The 16,972-nt window shown below is 28.1% G+C and overlaps 1 protein-coding gene across 1 annotated transcript; it reads left to right on the top strand.

Annotated features, from left to right (window-relative positions):
- Positions 1-220: 220 nt before the first annotated feature.
- On the top strand, positions 221-15,882 carry LOC135924428 (uncharacterized). Its single transcript, XM_065459485.1, has 3 exons — positions 221-356; positions 6,859-8,843; positions 15,676-15,882. Exons 1-3 carry the CDS (start codon positions 221-223, stop codon positions 15,880-15,882), a joined length of 2,328 nt encoding a protein of 775 aa, XP_065315557.1.
- Positions 15,883-16,972: the final 1,090 nt, after the last annotated feature.

Below are 16,972 nucleotides of genomic sequence, written 5' to 3'. Positions count from 1 at the left end.
TGGACACGGCGTTTAAGCGACTTATATACCGAATATTTTGTGTCTAACAATGGTTTCTCATGCAGAATATTTTAGGCTGATTTTCAGGCATTTCATATCTCCTGAGAAAATTAAAACGTTTAAAAGTGAAAAATTTGTGAAAACTAAATAAAAAACCTTTTTCTTAACGAATTTAAAAATAAAATCAAAATATCTCTTACCCCCTAAGATTTTACTAATAATGAGTGATGAGAGCACGTTTGACCCCTCTCAGCACCTTATTTCTGATATTATTTTATGTAGGACGGAAAAGAATGAAGTCAAGAAACGATTGAAGAAGTTACCGTGCTTCTTAGGGAGATACGGAGTAAAGATTGGTCATTGAATATGAAAGAATTGGATGAATTAGAAAAAAGGTTTACACAGAATGATGGAATTTTACGCAGAATAGATAAGCGAAAATATTTTGGAATAATTGCAGAGCTAAGCAAAAATAGATAATATAAGTTCGCTTAGATAAAGATAATAAACAATTAGGAAGTATAATAGAAGACTCTATAACGATATTATACTTTTTATAACATGTCCAAACCGATACAAATTCTAAAAAGGTCCATTGATACGATGCATTTCCCCTTAATTTTTTGAGATACCCGATGTATAACACTATACACATTGGATACTTTGATACATTGGAAAGATAGTGTTATATTTTATAAACAAATCTTTAATAGTGGAAAAATTATTTATAATAGTGAAATCTTTATTCTATGCAATGACTTATTATTATCCCTTACCAATGACCATTTACCTTCCATCAAAATATATACCCTATTGGGGTCTATTTACTCCAAAAAATTTCCCCTACCCCCATCAATTCTAAATTACCCCTCTTTCTATCAAATCAAAATTAGCAAAAAGGGAAATCCAAATTCCCCCTTCCCTCAATTTTAATGTCGATCTTATGTCATACCCTCCTCTCGACGGAGTAGAAGTCCCTGATTCTGCGTGCTAAAAAAATAATTATAGATTTTGTTTTATATTTAAATTATTAATCATGTTTATAGCATATGCTCAAGAAGTGCTTTTTCCATTTTTTTCTCCAGGAACCTTGATGTGAAAGTTAAGGGAGAGCTCGCAGTTACTTAATTATTTGTGTTCTTCTTATTTCCCTCTATTAACCGGATTTTGAGTTCAACTCCACTCAAACTAGAAGCATGGGTAAATCCTCTGTTTATACATTATGATAGGAGAATAAATAAAAATACTTAAAAAATGAAGTTCTATTTTTTTTTATTATTGATTTGTTTTATAAAAGAAAAACCTCCATTATTCTATATTTTTGAAAAAGTTACTTTTTAGGGTTAAATTAATATATGCTGACTTAATATGTTTATATGCGATCTAATATAAATAAAACTTTTATAGCCGTAACATAATATAGTTGTAATATTTTTGATAAAAAAAAATAACAATTAGAGGTTAATACTAGTGTTGTTAAACGGCTCAATTTGAGCCGATTTTTAAAAACGGCTAACTCAATATTTTATCCAGAAAAATATTATGCAAGCTTAAAGATTTTGTTCATAGATGGCACATGGGATTAAACATCTATTATCAAGATCTCGATACTTAGGCAATATTTTCCGGCTATAATGTTGAGTTAGTGTTTAAAAATCGGCTCAAATCGAGCCGTTTAACAACACTAGTTATATTCTAAAAATAAATCGAACGCCATAATAACCCCGGTCTCCACTATACCTGCAAATAAAGGATCAAAGTTCCAAATTTTTTTAGTATACGTATTTTCTCTATATAAAATAAATAATGCGTAAATTTCTCGGTAGACAAAATAAAATATAGAACAAGATTTTTGTACAGCATGGTAATGTTTTTGGTAAAACTATAGATATTTAAAGGAATTTTGGGACAAATTAATTCAATAGATGAGAAGTTATAAGGGCAGTAATGTAGTTGGGAGGAGGGGGGGATAGCAGCTCCAACTAATTTTAAAAAATTTAACCCCCACCAGAAATTTTTCAAAAAGTAGGGGCACCTATAATGATATTCTAATATATTTTCACTCTTTTTTATCATGAAATAAACATATAATGTTTTATAAACAATATGGTAGTATATATTAGTGTAATTGTACATTTTTAATTCACAAACTAACCCTTCCCTGTTTTAATTGGTTCTTAAAAAAAGAATATCCAGTAGAAATAGAGGAATGCCATTGTATCCATTTTGACTAACCATACTAGCTGTAACCTGCTTCTCTACAAGAACTGCATATATCAGTGAATGGTGCAATTATATAATTTATAGCAGCCATTTACAAAACAGAACACATAAACTACGATGCTTGGGTAAAAAAAATTTGGAAAGATGCTAATTCAGATGCACAACTGCTGAAAAAAGACTATTAAACCAAACAAGAAAAAATATTTTCAAATGAAGCATTAAAAATGGTTAATCACGTTGATAAACAAACCAAGATAATATTTAATACTGCATATTATCTTGCAACAGCAAATCGCCAATATGTATATTTTGAATCGTTAGTAGATTTATAAGAGCACTATGATATAGATATGGGACATATTTTGGATTCCAAACAGTAGTAACACTAAGGGGAGGGGCGCAGATGTTCAAGCCCCTGAAAAATATGAAGAGACTCCTCAAAGTTTTGTTTTTCTATATAACTTCAAAAATAGGTAATTTTGGATTAGTTTAAAAAAAGGTAAATTTAGCTATTGTTAGAAAAAAAAAGATGATCTACAAAATTGTCAAGTAAACAAGCCTTGGTTATTTATATAAAATGGGTATTGGGGTCCCACTTTTGATGAATCTATTTTTATATTTCTAGATCTGGTTGAACTAGAATTAAAAGATGAAGAGAAGATTGTTCATACACTATTGGATATTCTTAAAACTATAAATTGGATATTGTTAGCAATGGCGCTAGTTATTGATTGGATAGGAATCTAGTGTAACAACGTGTCTTTGCGCACTATACCCAAAGATGTTACCCTAGCATTGTTTAAATCACCGTTTAGAATTAGCACCTTCCCAATTCTACAAAAAGTGTCACAGGCATTACTCACTTTAAAGCATTATATAGTTTATATAGAGAGTCTAACAAAAATCAAAGTATTAAATCAAATAGCCTCTATTCAGTTGCTAAAGATTGGAAGGGTACTTGGTGAACGATGGGTTTCAGCAGTCTTCATATTGTTAAGGAAGTTTGGAATAACGAAACTGTAAGCATTCTAAAAATTCACAAATTCTAGAAACATTGCAAAATTTAACGGGCTCTTCACCAAAGAAAGATAAAAAGAAAGAAAGAAAGAAAGAAAGAAAGAAAGAAAGAAAGAAAGAAAGAAAGAAAGAAAGAAAGAAAGAAAGAAAGAAAGAAAGAAAGAAAGAAAGAAAGAAAGAAAGAAAGAAAGAAAGAAAGAAAGAAAGAAAGAAAGAAAGAAAGAAAGAAAGAAAGAAAGAAGAATTGTAAATTTTTTTTCACTTTTTTTGATCTAATCTTATTTATGCATCATATTAGAATAAATTTATTTTTAGATAATTATGAATTCTAAAAAATTAACTCATTTTTTATGCAATATATATTTTTTGCAATATATTTCAATTTTTATATAACTTAAAAAATGCTTTGATATAAACACAAAATATATTTTTTCATCAAATTCTTGGAAAAGCAAGAATTCGCCTATTTTTTTGTCCATTTTAGGGTGCCTCCTACTATTCTTTTAAAGTAATAACGTACACCCCCCCCGCCACTTTTAACACTACAACACTGTAAAAGGGGTGGCCAGTCAACTTACATGGCCACTTATTCCCTGTCTTCTCTAATAGTTTTAATAGCATCCTTTTTGTTTTAATTTTTAATAGTCATGTAGAAACTATAGAAAAAATTGGCATAAAAATTTAGAGCCTTTTTAAGGGCAAAAAAAATGGATAAAATTTTTTAATGTATTTAAAAGTTATTCAAAAATATATTTCCCATGCAATATATAATGTAAATTTTAAAGGTAAAAGAAGCTTCGAAAGATTGATAATTTGTTACCATTTTTTTGTCAATTAGATTTAATTAAAATATAATAAAAAATTAGATTTTACCAATAAATATTTTTTGTATTATACCTGTTTTAACTCATTATACTTAATTTGCATATTTTTTTTATTTTTCAATTTTTATTACAAAAAATATTCTTTTTAAAAAATTAAATTATTTTAATTTAAATTTTATTTTATTTTTTATCCATTCTACAAATAATTTATTAATATTAAACTGTGATGTTTTTTTATTTAAAAAAAATGAAATTTTAGAAAGTGTCATTAAACTTTTAATTAAACATTCATTACTATATTAAATTATACAAATTTTAACATTTCGAAATAATAGAAATTTTTTTTTCATTTTTTTAAAAAAAAAATATTTTTGAGTGACAATTGTCACAAAATAAATATATAAAAAGAATTGTCCTTACCATACTAGCCTTGTAATTGTAATATAACACTTGAAATATATATTTTCTTTAAATTTTACATTTATATAACTACATATATTTATAAGGTTAAAAACTGATAAAAAATAAGTTAAAGACCCTTAGATTCACAGATAGGCCATAGATTCGTCTCTGGGCGCCAAAATTATTACAAAATTCTATTAGCCGTTATAAACCTAAATAAAAATATTTTTTTAAAGAAAATTTATTGCTAAAAATAAAACTCTAATTTTAAATTTCAAATTTTTCTAAAATGAGTATAGGCAAGTCTTTCCTATATATTTTTATTATTTATTAACCATAGTACAATTTATAATATATTTTATAAAATAATTCCTTCCAATTCAATTTTTTTAAAAAAAATCAAAATATTAACCAAATTCCATTTTATTTTAATAATTATTTTAATTTAATCATTCACCTTTCCTCAAAATTCTAAGCATCGTATTTAAAAGAAACCCTGTTTTCAAGGCCTGCCTTTTTTAAAATTTATTATATTTACAACCCAGCCGGGATTTTAATTTTTTTAAAAATTGTTTTTTTTTAAATTGTTTTTTTAATAATTCTGGCTGTATATTTTGTAAGATCGTTTCAAAAGGGGAAAGAAATTAAAAATATGAACAATTATAAATGAATTTTTAAATCTAATGTTTAAATGGCTCTATTTGAGCACGGTTAACTCATATTTTATCCAGAAAAATAATGCATATGCCTTAAGATTTCACTAATATAATAGATATCTAAAACCTTTGTGCCATCCATTAGCAAAATTTTTAGGCTTGCGTAATATTTTTATAGATAAAATAATGAGTTCGCTGTTTTATAAAAATTTGGCTCGAATCGAGCCTTTTAACAATACTAGTTAAAAAATTTTTATATGATTTTCAAACATTTTCCAATTGATCAACTAATTAATTAATATAATTTAAATTAATTTTTCAAAAATCGGGGTTTTATATAAAAAATATTGCAATGTATTTTGATACCCAACTGGATTTGTCTGCAGGTTTCTAATTTTAGTTAATAAATAAGTAACTTTTATACTATATTTTAGTAAAGATTCTCACATAGATAAGTCCAAGTTTGTCCAGGAAAATCAGGACATTTTTTTAAAAAAAAATGTTGATTCTAACCTGATTCTAATCTAACTAAAAAATAGTAATAATTTAGCTCAGCCAATAAAAAATATCCTGATGAAGATGATACAGAACTTATAAGGAAGTCTTTATTCTCTATAATAATTAGCTAGTTCCCGTGGCTTTAGAACAAATTAGCTCCAGCGTTTTTCCAAAAGAAAATGAATAGAGGTGGTATATATACTTAAATCAACTCTGGTTCGTTTGTTATATTTATTCGTTATTATAGAAATAAGTTATTCTATTTTTAATTCATATAGGATGATAATTAAAATATATACTTATTTAATTCCTTGTCAAACATTTCCTGTGTCACACATTTCCTGAAGTTTTTTTTTTATTATAAGTTTTCCTTCCTTTAAAAAAAACTTAATTTAAGGAAAGAGTAAGATGGGATTCAAACTTATTAGTAGAGAAACTATATGATAGAAAAAAGAATTTAATTTAGAATGTGGATCACATTGGCTAAGGAAGATAAAATGATTTCAAAATGAAGTATAAATCCTATCATTAACTGCTAAAAAAAATATTATAAAAAGGTTCATTAGAAATATTCAAAATAAAACATTTTTTTTCTTTGGCACCCCCTCCCTCCCCCCGCACATAGACCCCAATTGGTTGATATTAGATCCAGAAATGGTACAGGAAAAGATTTAATGAAAAGGGAAATTGTGTATAGGGGAATTTCTGATATTTAAATAAATTGATAAAAAATTTTTTAAAGATTTTAAATTTTGGTCTCTATAAAAAAAAATAAAAAATTTTTTTTCAAAAAAAAATATTTAAATTTATTATCGTTAATTTTATATATAAAATTTTTTTTAATATAATTTCATAACAAATTAATTCTCTTTTTTTGGTGTTATAAATCGAATTTCATAATGAGTCTTTGACACTGTTTTTTATAATTATCATGTCTTCTGTCCCTTCCCAATGAAAAGAAGATTAAAAACAAAAAATTAAAGACAAAATAATATTTAAACTGGGAATCATTCATAAACATTTTTTAAGGAATGAATGATATAACAATTTGTAATTTATTATATAATATTAGGTTTAAATAGGGTTTAAGGATAAGGTCTCAAGGGTCTCTAAATGAAGTAAATTTGAGGATAAATTATTGGAAATTAGTCAATGAGCACAATTTCGAAAAAAAAATTTAATTGAATAATTTTGAAGATGATAATCAGATAATATAATAACCCCACTTCAACAAAAAGCCTCATTGATTTCGAAGAAAATTGACAGTCTTAATATCAATGGGGCCCTCAAACTCATTTCAACCAATGACACTCTGGCGGAATCCAATTTAGAAACCTTAATTAAGCTTCGATCAAAGCATCCCACAACAACATTTATGCCAATATTGCCCCAACCCTTCTCCCATTGTGCAGCAGATTTCACACAGGAAGAAGTAAGGAAAGCAATCCTATCTTTTCATCGGGATTCGGCTCATGGTCTAGATGGGATTAGACCAATTTTTTTACAGGACATTACCTCTCCTGTGATCTGTACACAGGTTTCAATTCTCACTAAAATCACAAACTTAGTCAACAAAATCCTAAATGGAGACGTACCCAGCTTTATTACCCCCTTACTATTCGATGCCAGACTCATCGCACTCCAAAAACTAAACAAGGACATTCGGCCCATCGCCATTGGTTCAACTTACCGTAGATTGGTCGCTAAATTAATCGCATCTAGAATCCAACACGATGCCGCACACATTCTAAGCCCCTATCAACTTGGTGTAGGGATACCTGGTGGGTGTGAAGCTACTGTGCACTTAACAAGAATTCACCTTGAAAATAACCCAAAAAACGAATCCCTAGTAAAAATTGACTTCTCTAACGCCTACAACACTCTTTCGCGCAACACGTTCCTACATTCAACTTGCTTCCATTTCCCAGCTTATACCAAATTTCTTTTCTCTTGCTACCAATCACCAACAATCTTACAATTCAACAAAGAAAAGATACTTTCTGTTGAGGGTATCCAACAAGGTGACCCTCTCGGATCCCTTCTCTTTAGTCTTGGAATCAATGACATGATAAAATCAATAAACTCTTCATGTACTCTATCGCTCCACGCTTGGTATATTGATGATGGAATCTTGAGTGGTCCCAGTAGTGAAATTGCCAAAGCAGTCACCATAATTAAAGAAATGGGCACAGCCATTGGACTTTCGCTTAACCAGAGCAAATCTGAATTCTCACTTTTAAATTCTAATGCTCCCAACACTCACGATTTCAAATTCACATCAAGCGTTGAATTAACACATCTAGGATCGCCTGTTGGAGGACACGCGGCAATAAGCACCTTTCTTCATTCCTCACTTGACATACTCCTTAAACTGGAGGACATCTTTACACTTCTTCCATCACACAAGTCCTTTTTTTTGCTAAAAAATTTCTTTTTTATACCAAGGATTCTTTACGCACTTCGGTCAACTCCAATTTTTAAATATCCTATTCCTCTCCAAACTTACGAAAAAGGAATAAAGGACTTAACCGAAAAAATAGTAAATATCAGATTCAACGAAACTGCTTGGGCCCAAGCAACTCTTCCAACCAAATTTGGTGGTCTCGGCATCAGATCTCCACTTGACTTAGCAACAACTACTTTCATATCGAGTAGTCTCTTGACAAAGCCAATAACCTCCGCCCATAATTCTAAAGAAGACCTTTCCTTAATCGTGGCTATGGATATTTGGAAAACAAGGATCAATGCTGATTCTCATCCCCCCACAACCCATAAACAGAAAGACTGGGATGCACCAGTGGTTGCTCGCTGCGTTGAAACTCTCTTATCTAGCATGCAATCTACCGACCGCACCCTATTCTCTTCCTTGCTCAATGGTACGGGACATGAGTTTCTTGAGGCCATCCCATCTACCAATCTTCAGCTTCAACTATCCAACAATGAATTTACCCATGCCATCGGCATTCGTCTAAATTGTTCCATCACTCACCCCCACATCTGCTCAGGGTGCAACTCGCCAGTTGACTCGAAGGGTAGACATAGTTTACATTGTCGCTCCTGCAATGGACGATTCATCAGACACAAGCAATGTAATACAATCATCCAACATGCTCTGAAATCCGCCCAAATTCCTTCCACGTTAGAACCACAGGGTCTTTTTAGATCTGACGGTAAACGTCCTGATGGGATCTCTCAAATCCCATGGAGGAGAGGCCAACTTTTGGTATGGGACTATTCCTGTATTGACCCCTTGGCCCCATCCAACCACGCCATCAACATCCTTGACCAGAAGGAACAACTTAAAATTTCTAAATACACAGAAATAATAAACGATCATTGCTTCATCCCAATCATATCAACCACTCTTGGCACCTTCGGCAAACTCGCCTTAGCATTTTTCAAAAACTTAGGATCACAAATCAGCAAACTCTCAGAAGAACCACGAGAGGGTTTTTTTCTTCGTCAACGATTATCCATAGCGATTCACAAAGCTAATTATATCAGTTTCTATGGTAGCCTTCTAGCCAAAGAGCCATCATAGACAACGCTTACGTCCCTTTTTCATTTTTGTTTCCCTGCGTCACACCATCTCCGTTCTTTTTTTTAATAGTATTATTATATATTTTTCAAACATTTTTAAATATATTAAATTTATTATAACGATAAAAAATAATATAAATGCAAATTAGAAAAAAGTAATAAAGTTTCACAAATGTATAAATAATTGGTATTTTTTCAAATTTAAATGTTTTGAGCTATAACTCTCTTCTTAGCCTTACTGTTCAATCTCCTATTTTTTTTTATACCTAAATGCCACGTGAGTTAGAATAGAATAACGCCTGGATATATGATGATCATTTTAAAACATTGAAAATATTAATATTAAACCATATTTGGTCGTTTTCGCTGTATATCATCTATTGCACCGGGAATACAAAATTATTAAAGACTTTAGAATATATACCTGAATTTAAAGGCACATAAGATTATCATTTTATATTGTTGCTGATATTTATATTTACAATATTTTCTAATTAATTTAAGGGAGTATACCCAAAGATATTTTATAAACTCTGTTAGGTCAGCTGAAGCATAATTTCCTTACTTTTTATATATTCTGTCATTGTTCCAAATAATATCCAGTTCCTGTGATTCATTGTTCATTGTGATCTGTCTCCTTTTTATTGGAATCATCTTGACCTAGAGAAAAATACTTCTATTTAATCGTGCTCACAACAATAATTTTTCAAAAAAATAAATATTTATTATACTTTTCAAGATCCATAGTGGAATTTGGAACCATGAATTACATATCTGCGCGGGCGATATAGTCGGAAGTCAAAATGCTAAAATTTTTTTTAGATAGTATCCAATAAAAAAATTCAGGAATAATTGATTGTCCGTAAACGTCGCAAAGTTGGAACACGAGATTATAAAAGGTAGGGAACCAATATCCAATTATTTAAAAAAAATATATATATTAGCGTCATTTTTAGAACTTTAAATCATTTTTTGAGCGCGTTTTTTTAAATTTAAAGATCGGATTTTACCGGAAATATATTTTATCATTTTTGGATTACCTATCTTATGAATTGTAGAGAATTTTGCTCTTAACCTTTGAGTCATTTGTAATTTATATAAAAAATATATGGAAGATTTAATATTAATTAAATTAAATTCAAAAGTTCATGGAAAAATTGTCTGAAATTTATAGGTTAGTTATTCCAAACAGGTAAAATCAGATTCTTTAATTTTTTAAAAATACTCTCAAAAATTGATTTAAATTTGAAAAACACATTGCCGGAAAAAACACATTGACGCTAACATATATATTCCATCAATGATCTGAGTTAGAGATCTCCAAAAGTAAGAAAATTCGGACCGGGTCAGGTCGGCCTTACGGGTACGGCCCGGCCTACTTTTGCAGATCTCTAACTCAGATCATGGATGGAAAATATATGTTAGCGTCAATGTGTTTTTTCCGGCAATGTGTTTTTCAAATTTAAATCGAAATTTATCAATTTTATGTTGAATTTTGTATGTAAAAAAGAAACGCCAAATAACATATATCGTTTATTTTGAGTAATTATAAAAATTAATTTCTATATTTAAATAAATTCGGGCAGGCCGGACAATATTTTCTAAAAAAATTTCGGGCAGGGCGGGGTTTGAAAAATTAGGCACGATGCAGATCACTGAGTCATGATTATTTTTTAGAAAATTTGTTGGCTTCCATTTTCGATAAGTCATACCAATAAAATATGTTATAGAATAGAACTAATCCATTATATTTCTTTAATCTTCAGAAAACAAATGATATAACAATATAATCCTCGACTGTTTAACTAAGCGATCTTGGCGCATGTTTAAGAGTTTCTTTCCAATTAGAATACAATACACGATGCCTTTTTTAAATTTTATAGGTTTTCTTTGACTTCTTATGAAATGTTATCAGGGCCGTAGCCTGGAATTTTTAGTTAGGGGGGGGGGGCACTATTTTTATTAAATAAAACAAATAATTAAGCATTCATAGAAATTTTTTGCTATTTTTATTAAAAAATTATTAATGTTATATGAATACAAAATAAAACTATAATATGAACATACAAAATAATACTATAATATAATAAGATGATTTTTATTTTTAAATTTTAACATAAATGAATTAAAGGATAAATTTTGTGTTAATTTTTTTTCATAAGCCATCAATACTAAATTTTGTTTACTTTGATCTTTCATCGACCCTCGCTCGATAGAACTCTCTTTAAGAGAAAGAAGCCACACAAGAAGCCGTTGGTACCCCAATGATGATGGCTGCTGAATAGCATTTATACAATTCTCTAAATGCATGATGATATTTTTTCCATACATAATATAGGATATTTTCAAAATTATGTGTTTCTTTAACTTCTGCAACTAATAATCCTTTAGCTATTTTTATTTCATGATGTAAAGTTTCCATATTTAAGTTTAATAATTATTCTAATCTGGCCATTTTGTCCCATATAAAATAATCACTTTCAAAGGGGGACAATGCATTAAAACTTGATAGAAGATTATAATCATCTTGTGTAAATCTATCCAAAAATTATCAACAAAGTAATCAATAATTTCATAATAATTCCATTTTAAAGAACTCCAATTGGCGTTTATTTCGCAATCAAATTGTAATTTGGTTTCGACTAAAAAGTCTTGAAATTTATAAGCGTTTTACGTAAGCTTGATGGTTTGTGGGGAGTGAGATTAAATTTTGCTAAAAGTTTTCAGCCTTTATTCTAATCAAATCAATAGAATTATTGCTTCTTATATTTTTTAAATATATTGATCGTGGAATCAATACAATTTTTAGCATCCACTTGATAAGTACCTAATGACTGTAGATACTTATATAGTGGATCTATTGTTAATAATATTTCATAAATTATACTGGCTCATATACCTAATTTATATTAACATATTGAGATAAAAGACCAGAGGCTTCTACAGAATCAAATAATTATCATTGAAATAAGTATTTAAACGTTATAATTAAGCGCCTATATAATGTTATACACAAACACACATGGAAATGATAAAATATGAATGAATGATGATTTATTATTGGATAAAAATAAAACAGGATAGGAAGAAGTTTACAAACAAGACATGTTATTTGAATAAATATTTAAAATTTATTTTAAAAATATAAAAATATAAAAATAATCAATTATAAATTTTTTGAAAAATTTATGGTGTCCATTTTTGGGGGCCAAAATTTTTTTTATAAGGGGCCAGGTTTGGGGGCGGGGGGAGCATGCCCCCCCTGGGCCCCCTGGGCCCCCTGTGGCTACGGCCCTGAGTGTTATCCTCAGAACCTCATCTCAATTAATTATATATTTTGTTTTATAATAATAATACTCATTATAATATGTAATCTGCCTCTCTCCATTTTTTTTTCAATTAAAAAACCCTCATCTCTAAATTCCTATTGAGTTCTAAAAATTTTTATAAATAAAAAGATTATTACTGATTTTTGACCCAACTTTTTGGAAAAAAATAGGATTCGAAAACACCTTCAAAATTTAGGAAAGGTAGGGAGGGGGGGGGGTAAATGCTCCGACAATTTAAATCCATTAATTTTTGTGAGAATCATCATGGTAAAAGGTTAAAAAAATATAAATAAATTATTAAAACTCTCTAATTGTCATTAGTACCAATTTTGGCGATATTCCTAAAACTCCCTAATTGTTATCAGAGATATTACTTTTGAATTTATAGTTTTGCATAATCGTAAAATTTTATTATTTTATTGATTTTTAAAAAAATAATCATAATTAATTATATTGGTGATTAAAGGATATAAATATCATGACCTAAAATTATATTAACATAAAAATTTATAAAAAAAATTTATAAATATAAAAATAAAATTCTTACATTTTTTTATACAATTATAAATTTTATATTTAAAAGTATCAAGATATATAATAAAAAAATTTAATTTATACAATTTTTTAAAAATTTTAATATTTTAAAATACCCGTTCTTTGTCCTAAATCTTTGTAAAAATTAAGATAATTTTTGAATTTTTAGGAATAAGAACATATTAAATAGAAGTGATTTATGATTTCATTAAAGAAACCGATAAAAAAAAGAAGAAGTTTAATTGAAATTTAAGTTATTTTTAAAAAAATTAAAATATAATTAATTAAAATTTTAATCATAGAATACTTCTAAAATAGTTTTTTGGTAATAAAAAAAAACCTCAACTTCCATATTAATTAACGAATAAAATGAGCGTGGCCTAAAATGTATAATCCTCCTCTTCCCAGCTCCGCAATTGCTGAACAAAATTTTAAGTACTAATTCTAATACCCAAGTCAATATTTGCAGCGTTATTAGTTAGCAGGGACTTCCATTACCGTTGGGGGGATGTGGGATGCAAATTCTTAATTGGAATTTGAGGGGGATTTTATAAACACTATCGAAATTTGAATAAAAATGGAGGCGATTAGGGGTACAATTTTAAGCTGAGAAAGAATGTAACATTTTTGAGGGGAGCAAAGGAATATAATTTGTGAGGAAGATATTATCAATTGGCTGCGTCTTATTCAGTTTAGTAGCTAGTAAAAAGAAAAAAATTATTAGCAAAACTGATATTTTAGCCAAATTCACACTTACACTGAAAGTATTAAATTCGGAAACTTATGCTAATATTTAACTGTTAATTAACGATACTATTTCTTTCATCCGCTTGCTAGAGAGTATAAGTGAAGAAGAAAAAAGGGATATTAGCAAAATAGAAGAAAAAATTTGGCATTAAGTCAGAATGGAAAATAAAAAACTCCAAGTATCTGTTTTACGCTATTATTTATTTCCTAGTAATGATTGCTTCTTTAAATCAATTTCTCCAACAGAAAAAAAGAGTTATAAATAAAATAGCATGAAGTTACGCCACTGTCAAGTTGGTCAAACTTTTGAAACATTATTTCTTAAAACTCATGCCACTATTTAGTACTTAATTATTATATTTTGATTCTTCAATCATTTTGTTGACAGTATATAAAATAAAGTATTATCAGCAATATTATAAAAAAAATGGCAAATTGACAGATAAAGTTGTGACAATTTTTGTATCTCTGGCGGTAAATTCGCTGCAATTAAAATAATATATCGTTGGCAAAATAATATAATATAAACATTTTATAAAATTTTATATAAAGAAATATTTATTGGTATGCTATTGTTCAATAAAGAACAACTAATTTATCCGGCACTAGAATAGTCCTTGAGACCTTTTGAAACTCCTCCAGTTTAAATGATAATGTCCTTTTCCCCATCCTATTTTTATATTTTCCAAGCCAATAAATCTAACAGTCAAATTTATTCCCTCTCCTCCACCTTGTACTAGAGCTTCCTGGTTACGGGCCTGCCTTTGAAATGATTAAAATAAATAATTTTAACAAATTTTTTAATCCTCTTCGGCCCTATTCCCAAAAAACATTTTGTCCCACTCTTAAAATTTTAATAAAATAAGAATGATGTTCAACGTTACTAAAATTACTTTCTTTTAATTATAATGATAAAATAATATATATATATATACAGAAGAAGCTATCATTGATAAATTATCAATAAATTGGAAACATATTTATTAATAATTATGCCTTTTATTTTTATGATGTGATTGTAATCTAAATGATTTATACTTAATACTTATAATACTTTATATATACTTTTATTAAAACTGATTGGTAAAAATAAAAATGAAGGAAAGAAAGAAAGGGTGTAAAAAGAAGTATATATTTTATTTTATAATAAATTATTATATTATTATTATATATAAATTGATTCATATAAATTATCCGAGTGGAATTAGGTGAATGATCTTTGAATCGCCAAACAATAAAACTGATATCAACCATAATACCAAAGTGGATGTAACATATAACAATCTTTTTAAATATTTTATTGAAAAAAAAGAGATTTAAGAATAAAATAATTAAACAGCCTTTTTTAAGCTTTTCAAGTTATTAAATTTATTTAACTTAGGAAGGAATAACACTTAGAAATTAATTGATTTTCATAAATCTAATAAAATAATCTAGGGAAAAAAAAATTCCCAAAATAATAACTCGAAAATTTTAAAAGAGTTTAAATATTTTTTATAGCCGAATAAAAAACATTATAAATTTTTTTTTGTATTTCCATTTCTAATTTAAATTTTTATAACCAAACAAAAAAATTATAGTTTAAAAAAGAGAAGTTAAATACCCCCTTTTTTCTTCCCCTGGAATGTTTCACCAAAATATAATTTCTATATATTTAATTTAAATACAAAAATTTAAACAAATTAATATATTTTTACTGTTGCAACAATAAAATTTATAATTAATTACCAAATTTAATTAATTATTAATTAAAAAACAAATTATGTAATTTAATCAAATAAAAGTATTTTCATTTTATAATTCGAATTTTTTAAATATTTTTTTTAAGGTTCCTAGAAAATAATGAAAATTGCAAATAGATAAAAATCCTCCTTTATAATAATAGTTTTATTTATCATATGGTAGGGGCGGGACTCGGATACCGATTCTATATGTGATTTAGACAGCGCCTTGCGTAGAGGACCTGGTTTACTTCGCTCTGTTTCGAAGACCTCTATAGGGACCTCTAGTGCTGGCAAATCAATTGCAAGTGAAATATCGGTGGGGAAGACTGGGGTTACCTGGCACCCTCTTAATAAAAAAATTCGTAGTCAGCATCAATTTATAATCTAATCATTATATATTTTAGTTATCAAAGAGGCTTCGGCTTCAGTGGCTTAAGAGGGGTCGGATCTCGAATATATAACTATATCACCCTTGGTGTTGGAGGGTGCTATCTTTTTTTTGACGTAAGTTATTAAAACGCAATCTCCGCCATTGAAAGACGTTTAGACGAAATGTCGGCGTCGATTACAACCATGTGGCAATGATTATAGCTGATTTAAACATATATGCACACATTTTACTACATGTTCATTGATTTTATCGAAATATATTTATGACACACAAGCTTAAAATTTATCGTTCAGCGATAGATTTTTACGAACCGAACCAAAGGTTTTGAAAGCAGCTATATAATTTTTAAAGTAATTGGAATAAAGAGAATGTTTGTTTTCAATTAAATATAATATAAAAGTAGAAGGGAGAAAGTAGATTCGTGTAATTTATACATACCTAGATATTAACCTGCCTTTTTTTAAGGTGATTTATGAACCCATCTAAAATATCAAAAAAATGTCAATTTTGTTTGTTTTTTGGGGATATAATTTTAGATATTTTGCGACATGGTGACTACACTATGTTGGAGATGAAGAATGATTTATATATTACCAATAATTGGTCATACATTTTTCGTATTATTTAGTAAGTGAAACACAAAAGCATCAACGACCGCTAATTAGAGTGCAAAGATTAATAAATCATATAATTCTGTTATTTATTTATTTCCTACGGAATTTTCTTTTTTCTTTCTTCTTTTTTTGCCCAATTATTTTTGGCTATTTGCTTAAAAAAATGTTATAGTTTTAATACAAAACTTGAAATTTTTATATAGTATATACTATATTATATAATATAATTAAATTTATGCCATACAGCATATGTTTGTTGTCACAAATTATTATTTTTTTCATTCCATACTAAGATAAAAATTAGCCACAAAAGACATAAAAAAAGGTATAGAATGCTTTTCACTTATAATCGTGAATATCCCTGGTTAAATGGCAATAAAAATAAATTTTATACCTTGATAAGAAATGTATTCATAAAAAAAAAAAATTTTAAAAATATATATTAATTATTTAACAGGACATGTTAATGGATT

The sequence above is a fragment of the Gordionus sp. m RMFG-2023 genome, chromosome 2 (genome assembly GCF_954871325.1).
Source record: "Gordionus sp. m RMFG-2023 chromosome 2, tfGorSpeb1-WG-v2, whole genome shotgun sequence".
Lineage (NCBI taxonomy): Eukaryota > Metazoa > Nematomorpha > Gordioida > Chordodea > Parachordodidae > Gordionus > Gordionus sp. m RMFG-2023.
Note: the sequence above shows the minus strand (reverse complement) of the source record. Positions and strands in the feature narration are given on the sequence as shown.

What these genes read in the sequence shown, in the direction of transcription:
- LOC135924428 (XM_065459485.1), top strand. Translation starts at nt 221, where the DNA reads ATGAGTGATGAGAGCACGTTTGACCCCTCTCAGCACCTTATTTCTGAT. An exon ending in GAGATACGGAGTAAAGATTG is followed by an intron (nt 357 to 6,858) that starts GTCATTGAATAT and finishes TTCAACAAAAAG; the next exon opens with CCTCATTGATTTCGAAGAAA. An exon ending in GGAGGAGAGGCCAACTTTTG is followed by an intron (nt 8,844 to 15,675) that starts GTATGGGACTAT and finishes ATCATATGGTAG; the next exon opens with GGGCGGGACTCGGATACCGA.